The following is a 12,608-nucleotide window of genomic DNA, read 5'->3' as shown; positions in this document are numbered from 1 at the left end:
GCAATTCCCACCAAGGAAATGTTAAAGCTCGCTTGAAAAAGAGGCTTTTTTTGTAGAATTCAGACATAAGAAATTATCTATTTTTTTAATTGTAAATTTAATTACTCAAATTTTCATTGAAAAATTGTAATCTTAGTAGGCGTTGTGTCCATTTATAAAATGTCAGGGACTGAGATCAAGTCTGCCCCCCCCCCCCCCTCTCAGTTCTGCGTTCTCTGAAAAAGATTCGAAAAATATTAATGAGGTTTCGAATTCATTGGTCCGGGAGTGTATGTAGAAGGTTGGAACGGTTCCTGAAATCTATTTTACTGTGATATCTGAATTTTTATAAAAATCGGTTTACTGAGAGCATTAGAATCAGTTTTAATTAATTTATGAGTATGGCATTAATATTAATAATACAAACCTTTCAAAAAACAATTTTTTTTAAATTGAAATATTTTTATTGAATACAGTTTCCTGAAAAAATATGACACTGAAAATGATATTAAGCAAACACATATATCACATAAGAATTAACCATATGCTAAAAATAATTTATAAGTATTCAGATGTTTACCATTAAAGCGCCCGACTGATTAAGTTCCGTTTCACCCGCAATTGTTTAATGAATTAACCTCACTGATTTATATTTGTATGCACTGGTAGCTTTGAAGAATTAATGATTTTATAAGGAAATATAACGATAACTTATTTTAATTTAAAGTTGCGCGACAACAATCTGAAAATTAATCAGACACATCTGTTTTTATTTTTATCAACAGAATTTATCATATTTGACATTCTTATCAGTTTGAAGTTTCGTTTGTTTATCAGTGCATCGCTTTTTAATAAAAGACGGATAAGATCAGAGTTCCCAGTTGTAAATAGTTGCTGTTAATGTTCCTGGTTCTAAATGGAGGATTTCACGTATCAAAGGATAAATTTAAAGTTATTGTCTTTATAGGTTTATTGGTGGAAAACTCTCTAAATTTGGAATGTTAACTGAACCAACCATGCATGAACGCATAATGAGTTTGCTCTCGCAGGGAGATGAAGAATCACTTGAGTGTTTGAGTAACTTACTAAAAACGGTAGGTAATGAACTAGACGATCAAAAAGTCAAACGTTCGAAATAAAGTGTAAGTGTTCTTTGTTTTCATTTTGAACAGTGCTTTTATTTAGGAGGAAAATTATTCTTGTTACTAACAGTAAGTTTGAAGTTTTAAAAATAACGTATTTTCAATCTGAGTTATCCTACTGGAAAAGCTAGTCAAGTGCCCACAGCTATATTGAGCTATAAGACAATATAGAGAGTGTTCTGTAATGAAAGTTTATATTTCAGTGAAGAAAAAACATGTACGATGTTGAAATATGTTAAATAACTATTGGCAAAATAAAAATGCAACAAAACCAGTTTTATAGCCAGATAACTTGAAGTCATTTAGAAGTCAATTTAGTTTAGTTCATTATATTGATTTGTTAGATTTCGGCAAACGTTATTGTTTCATTTATTAATGTGTACACTTTTTTGGCTTCATTATCTTTGAGGATTTATATGTTAAGGTCAGTCATCGATATGAAAACAGTTTCTTTATATATAGAGAGATGGGCATTTGTCATTCAGAATAATGAATAAAGAATAAATCATTCATTGTTTTCAATCATTATTCTTTATTCATTAGTCAAGAATAACTAAATAATTGCAGTGCTCAACAAAAAATGGGCACGGAATACTCTAATTGACTACGATTGTGACAACTACAAATAAAAAGTACATGGTAATAAACTACTAGTAATTATTTATATAAGTTACGAGTAACGATTTCAGATAAAAAGTTATTATGATTACCTGTAATCGCAACAAGATGCGATAACTGGTGTATGGTTACAAGTGACTGTGATATTTTATTTTAAACAATCAATGTAATCAATATGTACGATTATAAGAAGCCATTTTTACCAGCTATCCTAATCTCAGGAATAATTGTAAAAATAGTTACTGCGCGAATACATAAATATGTTGTACATACATGAGCACTTAACTACGCTGTATGTTTATGCGTATATATACACGAACGAGATCTGTACATAAATACTTGCATGAATAAGTAAAGAAAGTTAAATGCTTACATACATTGTATATTCGTACTAACGTACATTGTATGTTCAAGTGTAGATACATACGTAGGACACACAATGTATGTTAGTATGCATGCATGCACACGAAATATGTAAGCAAATTTCCGTATGTGTGCACAGTTGCACATAGAGTACGTATGTACATAATGTACGTATACACATTAAATGTATATGTGTGCATGTAAAAATGTACATACGTACTTACAAATGCGTACGTATATGTGTACATGTAAAACATGCATGTTCATACAATATACTTGCGTATGCACTATGTAATAGCAATTTACATACGATAGTTAGCTTACACAACGTTCCCCCATATATATACAGACGTACATAAAAGAGTTTGTAGTCGATTACAGGAATCATTTACAGGCAATTACAGCTATGAAATCAATTACTTGCAATCGTGATTACTATTTTCAATGTATGTATTCACGTAAGCACAATATACAAATATATGTATGTATACACACACACACACACACACGCACGCACGCACGCACGCACACGCACGCGCACATGTATATACAATTGTGTGCGTGTGTGTGTACATTTACACGTATTTATGCAAGCAAGTACATTCATATATATATATATATATATATATATATATATATATATATATATATATATATATATATATATATATATTGTCACTACAAACGTATATACATGTTTACATGCATATTATATGAAAAATTATGGGCGTATAATGTATGTACAAATAACGTTTGTGCATACATAGGTGCATTCCATTTAAATATATACAGTCATACATTTATCTTATATGCATGCGTATTTACATACATGCACATGTGTACGTACAAATATTGAATGAGTTTAAAATATATCTATGTATGAGTGATTGCACGTATACTACATATACATATGTGCGTCTACATATGTACGAACTTACATGCATTGCTCGTTTATTAATAAATTGTATTAATAAATTGTAAATTGTATACGTACGCTCATTCTACGCACAAAAAAATATGTTAACACGTACAAACATGCATACATAGTACGTACAAACTAAATAAGCATATAGTATGTAATCGTAATTATTTATAATCGTATATTTTAATTACATGTACTCGCAATTACTTGCAATCGCGATTGCTTGTAATAGCATCATGAAATCACAAATTTTGATTACTCAATCATAATCACTCGTATTCGTTTCTTATTGTGATTAGAAGTAATCACAATATCATCTTATTTGTGTATTTCAGTATGTAATTCTATGTTTAAAAGTTTTCATTTAATAAATTAAACAATAGTAAACTAAACAATTCATTTACATATACGATTTATGCATTGCTTTAAAAGTATTCAATTACCTACAATCTGTATTACGATGCAATCAAGCCCACTTGAAATTATGATTACAATTGAATTGAAATTATGATTACTCGTGTTGTAATCATATTCATCACAATTACTTGAATTTAAGATTACCTGTAGTTGTCAGTTTATGATAACTTGTAGTTATGATTTCTTGCAATCTTACTTTATGATTACCAGTAATCACGATGGCTTGAAATACCAGGGCTTGATAATAATAAGAAATTTTTGTTTGCTTAAAATATTTTGGATAAATGAATTTCAAAACTGCATTTTTGATATGCTGAACTAGATATAAATATAAAAATGATGGATTTTAAGAATGTATTTTTTTTTTGAAGGAAAAAAAAAACTCAACTTTTTGTCTTAATATTTTTGCCATATTTTGACAGTCTCTCTTTTTTTCAGATGGAAGGTTATTTTACACAAATGCAGAAAATATTAGACAAACATTTTAACAATTCTAAGGTGAGATTTAAGTTGCAAGAAGTTACAGATTTAAAAGGGGTAAGTCATGAAATGCCATATCAAAATATAACTTTTTTAAATTTTGTATGAGTTAATTGGAAAATAATATCTGGGAGAGTCATGATGTAATGTATTTTTTACACTCAGGTAATTGCGATTCTTTATAATAGCTGTCAACATTACTGGAATTTACACTGTTATCACAATTTTCTATTCATGAATGACTTCAGAATGTTTTGTAAAAAATGTAAATGTTTCGATCCCAAAAGTCAAAGCCATAAGATATGATAAGCGCATTATCTAATAAATGATATTTAGTTTGCCTGCGTCCACATTTTATATTACGTATTATATTTTTATTAAATAATAGATTTTATTTAATGACTTTTTTTAACTTATAATTTTTTTTGTTGATAAATAATGCTATCACACATAGGGTATCTGCGCACCTGGAAAGTCATGAGAAGTCATAAATTTCGGTATTGAACAAAATTTGTCATGAAAAGTCATGATTTCAACAAAAAAATCATGGAAAATCATGGATTTAAGTCGCCGAAAAATCTAATTTTTAAAATGGATTTTACCTCCCTCCCCCAATTTTATGGTGTTCCGAATATCTGAATTTGAAAACAAAATCCCCACTCACAGTCATATTTTATTAAAATATAAAATGTTTATCATGTTCTTTAAAAATTATGGTGTTCTTTCACAAATTTCTAGAGGGAATTATCTTTTAAACTTCTGTGATTTCAGAATTTTTGTTATCTTTTATTTTTTTTATTTTATTAATTTCAAATTCTGGCTGAAGCAAGTCAGTCATTGGCGAATTTTCTTTTTATTCAGAATAATCAGGAGTATTTCTTTCCTTTTCGATGAACAAGAAAGGTATCTCTAGAATATAATTCTGCAGGAAAAAAGAAAAAAAAATTATTTGCTTTTGTATTTTTTTCAGCTATTTCATTGCTTCAAATCTTTCTTTACTCTGCTTTTCAACTTTAAAATCTATAACTATGAAGATGCAGAATATAGCAGTTTTGGTTATACCTATCATTTCAATTTATGTTATAATAATATTTTTTAAAATTTACTGTTGTGTTTTTGTAGGAGAAAATAGCAACTTCGTTAAGTCATGAAAATGCTTGGAATTAGTCATGGAAAGTCATGAATTTGAAAATCTAAAATGTAGCAGATGCACTGCATACATTTATGTCCATTTTCTATATAAAAAAGTAACTTGCTTAAGCATAACTTATAGAAAAGATAAATTATTCTTCTATTTGTATATTCTAATAAGCAATTTATTTATTCTGTAAAATCCCTACTGGATTATATTCAGCAAAATGTATCTCCCCAATATTTATATTCGTGTCGAATATAAATATTGCTTGGGCAAGATAATTTTTAAAATGAATGGAACAAATAAATCGTACTTATAAATTCAATGAAGTGGGTAAAATATCATTTTTAGGGGTTAATAAATGTAAGTTTGTAATGCAAATAGGTCTAATTAAATATGTTCTTGATAATCATTTTCTTAATACATACAGGGAGAAACTTAAGCTAAGAGAATGTATTGCTTTACAATATTGTGTTCTATCCTAAGATTTGTTAAGCTCCCTAAAGGTTGTTATTATTATTATTTTGCTGAATATCATAAGAAATGGTGGAGGTTTAATAGAGATAAACAAAATTGACCAACTTAATTATTGGGGTATCCTAACAAAATCTGTCTCAGTACCTTTGTGAGAAAAATTATACATTGCCTGATTCTAAAGAACTTGATGAGCTAATAATAAACTTGAAACAAAATTGCTACAAACTACTTACGTTAAAGATTCTGAAAGTAACTCTATTTTAGGTGTTTTGAAAAAACTAGTTTTTAGATTTTCTTTGTAGGTTATTTTACCTCAGCAATACGATACGCATGATTTTCAACGCATGATAAACACTTGATGAATCTCTATTTATTAGTGTCTGACTATTTTTGACTAGATTTGTTCTTATTTCAGGAGGTTGTCGCAGTGTCAGTTTCAACTGCTCCAGTAGTCCCTCAAAGTCAGGCAGGTGAGCAGCCTCTATCTCCTATAACTCCTGCAATTGTAGATAGTGAATTACTTAGTACTACTATTCCTCAACCTGGGGAAATACTCTCTGGCAATTCACCTCTGAGTGATATCTCCCGAGTTAAACAGCAGAGTGATTCATCTTCAGTTTCCCCTACAACTGAAAATGAAGATAAAGAAAATGTAGATGATCCAGTACAGAATGAAACTAAACAATCAAACAAACTAAAATATAGCTACAAAGAAGGTGTGTGTGATTCTTTTGATGCTAATTATCCTTTGCAATTTGAAATCATATGTTTATAAACCATGTGTTTCATTATAGATCGATGGAGGCCTGTAAATAAAGAGGGAAATAAACGATATGATAGGGATTTTCTTCTTCAATTACAATGCCAGCCATCGTCCTTAGCAAAACCCCAGAACTTGCCAAACCTAGATGCCATTAAAGACAAAGTATATTGTTTATTTTGTTTTGTTCTAGTGTTATTTTTCAACTAAAGTATCTGAAATATTTTTGTTGTGTGAGCGCAGGAATTTTAGAGAAAGAATCGCAATATCATTGCATTATATTTTTAATCATCATCAAATTTGTGTGTGTCCTATTCTGTAAAGTTTTAAATAGCCAAAACATGCCAGACTAAGAACAATATATTTGGTAAATTCATTAATTGTAACTTTATGTAAAAATATGCCAACTTTTACAAAATTAGGGAATACTGAAATATTAAAAACTGCTTAAATGCTTACATTTTAATTCCTATAATAAACACATGAAGTGTAATCAATGTATGTATTTTCAATGTTTTAAACACCATATAATAAATTAAATAATTCAAAAGCCGTAATTCAAAAGCACCTTTTGTTTGATTGTTTTAAACTAAATTTCAGTTTCCCCGCCTATCGTAAAAAATTTCACCGACGCAAGACTTATTTCGTTCTACTTTTTGAGAAGAAAAACATTTACTCTTGGTGGATTTATTACATTTTGGGGGAAACACCTCAAACATCACGTCTGATCTCTAATTATTCAGTTGATGCAGAAACTTGAGTTGAGAAAAGTTGTGTTGATGTCAGTTGAGAAAATGGTAGCAGAAACTGAAGATGAGCAAAATGATACCGATATTTGGAGCCCTTGAAAGATTAAGAAACTTTCTGTATTCACACTTAGAGAAAAGTCGAAAATTTATTTTTGTGTTGAAAAGAAAAGAAAGTGTTCAAACTAAAATTTCTCCACATTTTATGTAAATAAATGTGTTTACTTGTCTTTCTTTTGCACAATAAATATTTTTCCATTAAGAACATGATTTCTTTACTACGTATCGTAAATTTATTAATTTTTAAGTCCATAACTTCTTTATTACTTATCATTCGTTGTAGTTATATGTTCACTCGTATTCAATATTTTCCCGTATCTATCGTTCACTTAATGGTCCCATGAGAAACGATCCCGCGAAGTTCTACTGTTAATTATTGCAACTTTGCATACATGTTCAATTGTTATTTTCAATCCCATACACGGCTTAAATTTGGTTCTAAGCACTCTTGCATCGAGGTTGTAATACTTTAGTTCTTTGCATACTACTTTTTTTTCAGTTTTGTTTGAGTTATAAAATTGAGTATAGAAATAATTCTTCCGCACTTTAGAAAGATCGATTTCCTAGAATGGACGAAAACAATCCTAAAACCATTGATCAAATGCCGCCTGTTGCAGTTCGATGGCCGGTGTATAATGGCAAAGGTATGAAATTTATTCGTGATTTGATCCATTTCTTTATTTGTGTCAAGATGATTTTTTTATTTTTGCACGTGCATGAAATACTAAATGTGTACTTTAAATGCGTTGCTTAATTATTTTCAATAGCTTTCTCGTTCTGATGTTGTTTTAAAATAATATAATTAGACCACAAAAAAGTGTAAGCGTATCCGATGTTGTTTCATAACGATGTGGAGGCCACTGTTATCGAAATTTAAAGTTATGGCCCGACAAAGCAATGCCTGCTAAAAGAATTGTTATGCTTTATTATTTTTCAAAATAATGTTTTTGTTCAAAAGCTGCTTGCACAACAACACATATCCAGTAATCCCCACTTTTAATTTAGAAAACTATTTTATTAAAATTTATTTTTGTTTCAGCTTTTTAAGGTTAATTTAAAAATAAATAAATAAGCAAATTATTAAACCCTACCATTTAGAAACAAATATTTTGAAGAAAATTTTATTAGGTAATGTGATCGGGAGATTTCAGTATCGTGATCGGTTGCAATTATCATGTTAATTGCCATTGTTAATTATTTATTATTTTTGACGTAAAATGTTAGTAATAAAATATTTTAATTATTTTTAAATATTTTGTATTTTTGTTAGTGAAATTGCTGATTTACACTTATTTTGTTTAACAATTTTCTTATTTAATCACAAATAAAATATTTTAGTAAAATCTGGAATTTTGATTGGTTATGTAATGTGTCTCCTCAGTAAAATGTATCATGATCAGCTGTAATATGTTAATAAAAATGTATTTTTGCATGTTTCTAGGTAATTCTATCAGATTTAAAATATATTTATAGAAACTTTTTCTGTAATATTCAATATCATTATAAACAAAATTTAATCAGTTAAAACCCAACTTTTTTTTAATGCAAGTTTTTTTTTTTTCAAATTTCAAAAAAAAATCTTTTTAAAGAAAAATCTGTAATTTTATTGTCTATTGTCTGTATAAATACTTAAATAGTATATCGTTGCTTAATGTTTTCAATTTTGATTTATAATAAATGTGAGTATGAAAAACGTGATTCTAGTATTTTCTTTACCTGGTTATAGATAAATATCTTTCATTTGATCCTTTTAATTTGTGACCCAAGTGAATATGTTAGAAAGACATATTTTTCAATGAATAATTGAGTAATGTATCATGAATATTTTAAACAGATAGTATTCAGTATTCATTTTTGTCATAGCTGAAAGAAATTAAATTTAGTTAGTTTATATATTATGGAATTTATTAGATAGTTAATTTGAAAATAGATAACTTACTAAATAACTAAATTAATTAGTTTTATTTATAAAAATATCCTACTTCAAAATTAAAACTTGGTTAAGGTGGAGTAAGAAAGTATTTATAATAATAAAACCCCAATTCTAGTTAGTTAGAAATAATTTATTCAACTGGTGTTAAAGAGTGCAGTTAAGTTGCGCATATTTGAAGTAAATATTTAAATTTTTTATTTCAGAGTTAACTAACGCTTCGAATTGTATTTTTTGATTTGAAAAATATATCGAAATTCCATGTGATATTGATTCATAGAACGTTTTAAACAAGAAAATAAGACTATTTTATAAAGATAATCAAGTTTTTAAGATTTATATTAGAGCACGTAAGTCTAATTTCTTAATTGTAGTTATGTTGACATATTATAATTCCCCTCCTTCTTTTTGAGTATTGACAATATTTTAATTTATTGGGTGTTAATGATTTTCTGTATTTTAACTTAATAATACTGAATTGAATAAATATATTTAAAACATTTAGGAGAGAAAATAAACATGATCTCCTTAATAAGTTGTGCTTTTTGTGAAAATAATTCTAATAACGATGTTATGAGCCTGTATATTTTACATATAGGTATGTTTTAAAAAGAGAATATGATATTAAATATCGAGAATATCAATGTTTGATATTAAATCTCTATCTAAAATTTATGTATATACAAAAAAATTTTCACTCGCTAAAGGTAAGGCATATTTCCAAAGACATGTTAAGCCAGTTTGTGGTACTATAACGTGTCAAAAGTTATCCTTCATTTTTGCGTAATGAATTAACTTCATGGCCTTTCCCCTAACAAATTAATTTTGGGAATTCAATGAGATTTTCCTACAATTGAATTCCCCGAGATTGAATCACACATACGTCAACTTTGTAGCAGATCCTTCTTGCAGAAAGGTTTTCTTTTGAAAAGTAAAACATTTTACTTTTCTTTTCGACAGAAATTTGCACGTAATCATGCATTTAGATAATCACTTTTTGATGCACTCAATTTATGCCGATAATATCGTAAGTCGATGTTATTTTTCGATTGTATTTTCGCAAGTTATTGATTTTCATGTTGATTTTAAATATCCCGATCTATTTCAAACAATATGGAAAATTCGAATCATGCATTTGGGTATTTACTTTTTAAGGCAATGATTCTATGGAATTTTTGGCAGTTATTGCTATTGATTTTTCCATAGTTTTAAATCCGGTATTTTTTATACGATATTATTTATTACAACAACCTAATCTCTAAGCGAAACATACATTTAAGGAGTCCGATTCACGCGATTTTGTAATTGTATTTTTGATTTCCAGACAATTGTTCATTCTTCAAATTCGTTCTACATTTATTTCATTCATTAATAGTAGTTTATTCTTTGTATTTACACATTTTCCGACAGGTCTTCGGAATTTTTTAGACTTATATTTAAATATTTCCATAGCGACCATTGTTAAATTCTTGACATTTTATCTTTTCAGGAAAGAGAGGCGGTTATTTTTTATACGATATTATTTATTACAACAACTGAATCTCGTAATGAAACAATTTTTGGCAATTACTACTATGAATTTCATGATTTTTAATTTTCTTTATTGGGATAATTATTAACAAAATACGAAGAAAATAATTTGTGCACACCCCCCCTCAAATTTCGAGAATATCACCCATGATATTAAAATAAAAAATTATTCCATGTTCAAATAAAAAAAATATCTAGTTTTTTGTTTATTTATTTATATAATTTTTTTTTTGTAAATACGCTTCTGTTGTTTTAAATTAGTAACATCTATGTTTGTTATTAAAAGTATCCTGTAGAAAGATACTAGTGCTAGAGTTTTGCTGATGTTACTTCATGATTTTGTTTGTTATTTGGTAGTTATTGATGGTAATTGTACTTTTGATTGCTAGTCAATTTTTCATTTTTTTACTTTGTTCTAGACATTTTGTTTCATTCATTAATAGTATTTTATTCTTTGTATCTGCACATTTTCTGACAATTCTTCTGAATTTGTCTCTATATTTAAACATTCTTTCTACTGTGGCTATTATTAAATTCTTAAGATTTTATCTTTTCAGGAAAGAGAGGCAGCAAGGGTAAAAGAAAAAAGACTGAATATAACAAGAAAGGCAATTATGGTGGAGAAATGGATGCTTTCCTTGATGAGGTAAATTTCACTATTTGGATCTAGTCTTAAATTGGGATAAATGACTTTGCTACAAATATTTATTGCACTAATTTTATTGTAAATACAATTGTTCATTCGTACCACATTGCAAACAACTGATATTGCTAAATTAACAATATTCAAGTAGACAAGCTAGTAATAGATAATAGAAACTACTTCTTAATGACATTTTTAATTTTTATGAGACTTAATTTTTCCAAAATGACTTTTTGCAGTTTAAATTTTTATGTGATCTAAACGCATGCCCCGAAAGGATTACAGCTAATGTTCTGCAACAAAACTTGGTAATTAAAACTGTTTGAAAAATAAATGTAAGCAAATAGTACTTGTTAAAGTATTACCATTTTTTAAACAACGAATAAATTTGATTTCAAAAGCTAAATTATCTCAAAAAGGAACCATAATTAATAAAATATCAAATTATAAATACTTACGTAAACGAAATAAATTATATTAAGTGCACATCAAACTGCATTAAGAGGTACTGAACTGAGCCCTTTCTGCTTTAAGAAGAATATATTGCTTGATAGTGCAGTGTTTAATTCTTTAGGTACCAGTTTTAGACATTTAAAAAACTTTTTATATTGGCTGATTATCAAGAAATTCTAAAGGTGTAAATATAAATGAAATAGATCAACTTAATTATTGGGTTATCCTTACAATATCTATTTTAGTAAGTAACGGCTTTTGAATAGGTAATACATTGCCTGATTTAAATTACGTAGGTGGATTTGAGGTAAAGAAGTAGAACTTGCGTACCTTAAAGATTCAAATTTATGTGACTCTATTTTGGATGTTTCTAAAATAATTTTAAAGCATAAATAGTTGTGTCAATAGACAAAGCATAATTTTCATAAAATTAAAGAAGGTAGATGCTAATGAATTTAAGTTAATCACATTTAAAGTGCTTTTTAAATTGGTATGCACTGGGTAAAGTTTAAATCAAACCTTTTTTTTTTTTAAAAAAAAAGAAAAAATAAATTAGTTATTTACTTTTAAATATTTTTCATGATAAAATTTTCTATTCATACAAACTGTTCCACTTAAACTGTTAAAGAAAAAATATTAGATTCACTAATAATATTTTTAAGTAATATTTTTCTTATTTATTTAATGCTGCAACATCTGAATAAGGATTTCAGATTGTCATGTTAACATAAATGATAAAGTAATTCATTTTTAATTTTCTTGCAGTTAGTACTAAAATATACCTTTACTTATACTTATTTAGATAATAACGTGTCTGCATGAAGACTTGGTGTAGAGAATCTCAATTTATTAGTATCTGACCATTTTTGACTAGACTTCTTCTAATTTCAGGAGGTTGTCGCAGTGTCAGTTTCAACTGCTCCAGTAGTCCCTCAAAGTCAAGCAGGTGAGCA

At 27.8% G+C, this 12,608-nt stretch overlaps 1 protein-coding gene across 4 annotated transcripts in view; it reads left to right on the top strand.

Annotated features, from left to right (window-relative positions):
* Positions 1-781: 781 nt before the first annotated feature.
* LOC107441322 (uncharacterized) overlaps positions 782-12,608 on the top strand; it is a 55,778-nt gene continuing 43,951 nt past the window's right edge. Inside the window, exons 1-7 of one of the 4 annotated variants that reach the window (XM_087158034.1) lie at positions 782-1,073; positions 3,880-3,978; positions 5,949-6,249; positions 6,328-6,458; positions 7,650-7,743; positions 11,117-11,205; positions 12,547-12,601. In XM_087158034.1, coding sequence (XP_087014160.1) covers positions 978-1,073; positions 3,880-3,978; positions 5,949-6,249; positions 6,328-6,458; positions 7,650-7,743; positions 11,117-11,205; positions 12,547-12,601 — 865 coding nt within the window. In that variant the 5' untranslated portion in view covers positions 782-977. Of the gene's footprint in view, positions 1,122-3,879; positions 3,979-5,948; positions 6,250-6,327; positions 6,459-7,649; positions 7,744-11,116; positions 11,206-12,546; positions 12,602-12,608 lie in introns of all 4 variants that reach the window. The other 3 variants (XM_087158036.1, XM_087158035.1, XM_087158037.1) reach the window with 3 other exon arrangements.

This window comes from Parasteatoda tepidariorum, chromosome 2 (genome assembly GCF_982258835.1).
Source record: "Parasteatoda tepidariorum strain Cologne lab strain chromosome 2, Ptep-v5.0, whole genome shotgun sequence".
Lineage (NCBI taxonomy): Eukaryota > Metazoa > Arthropoda > Arachnida > Araneae > Theridiidae > Parasteatoda > Parasteatoda tepidariorum.
This window is presented reverse-complemented; position numbering and strand designations above follow the sequence as displayed.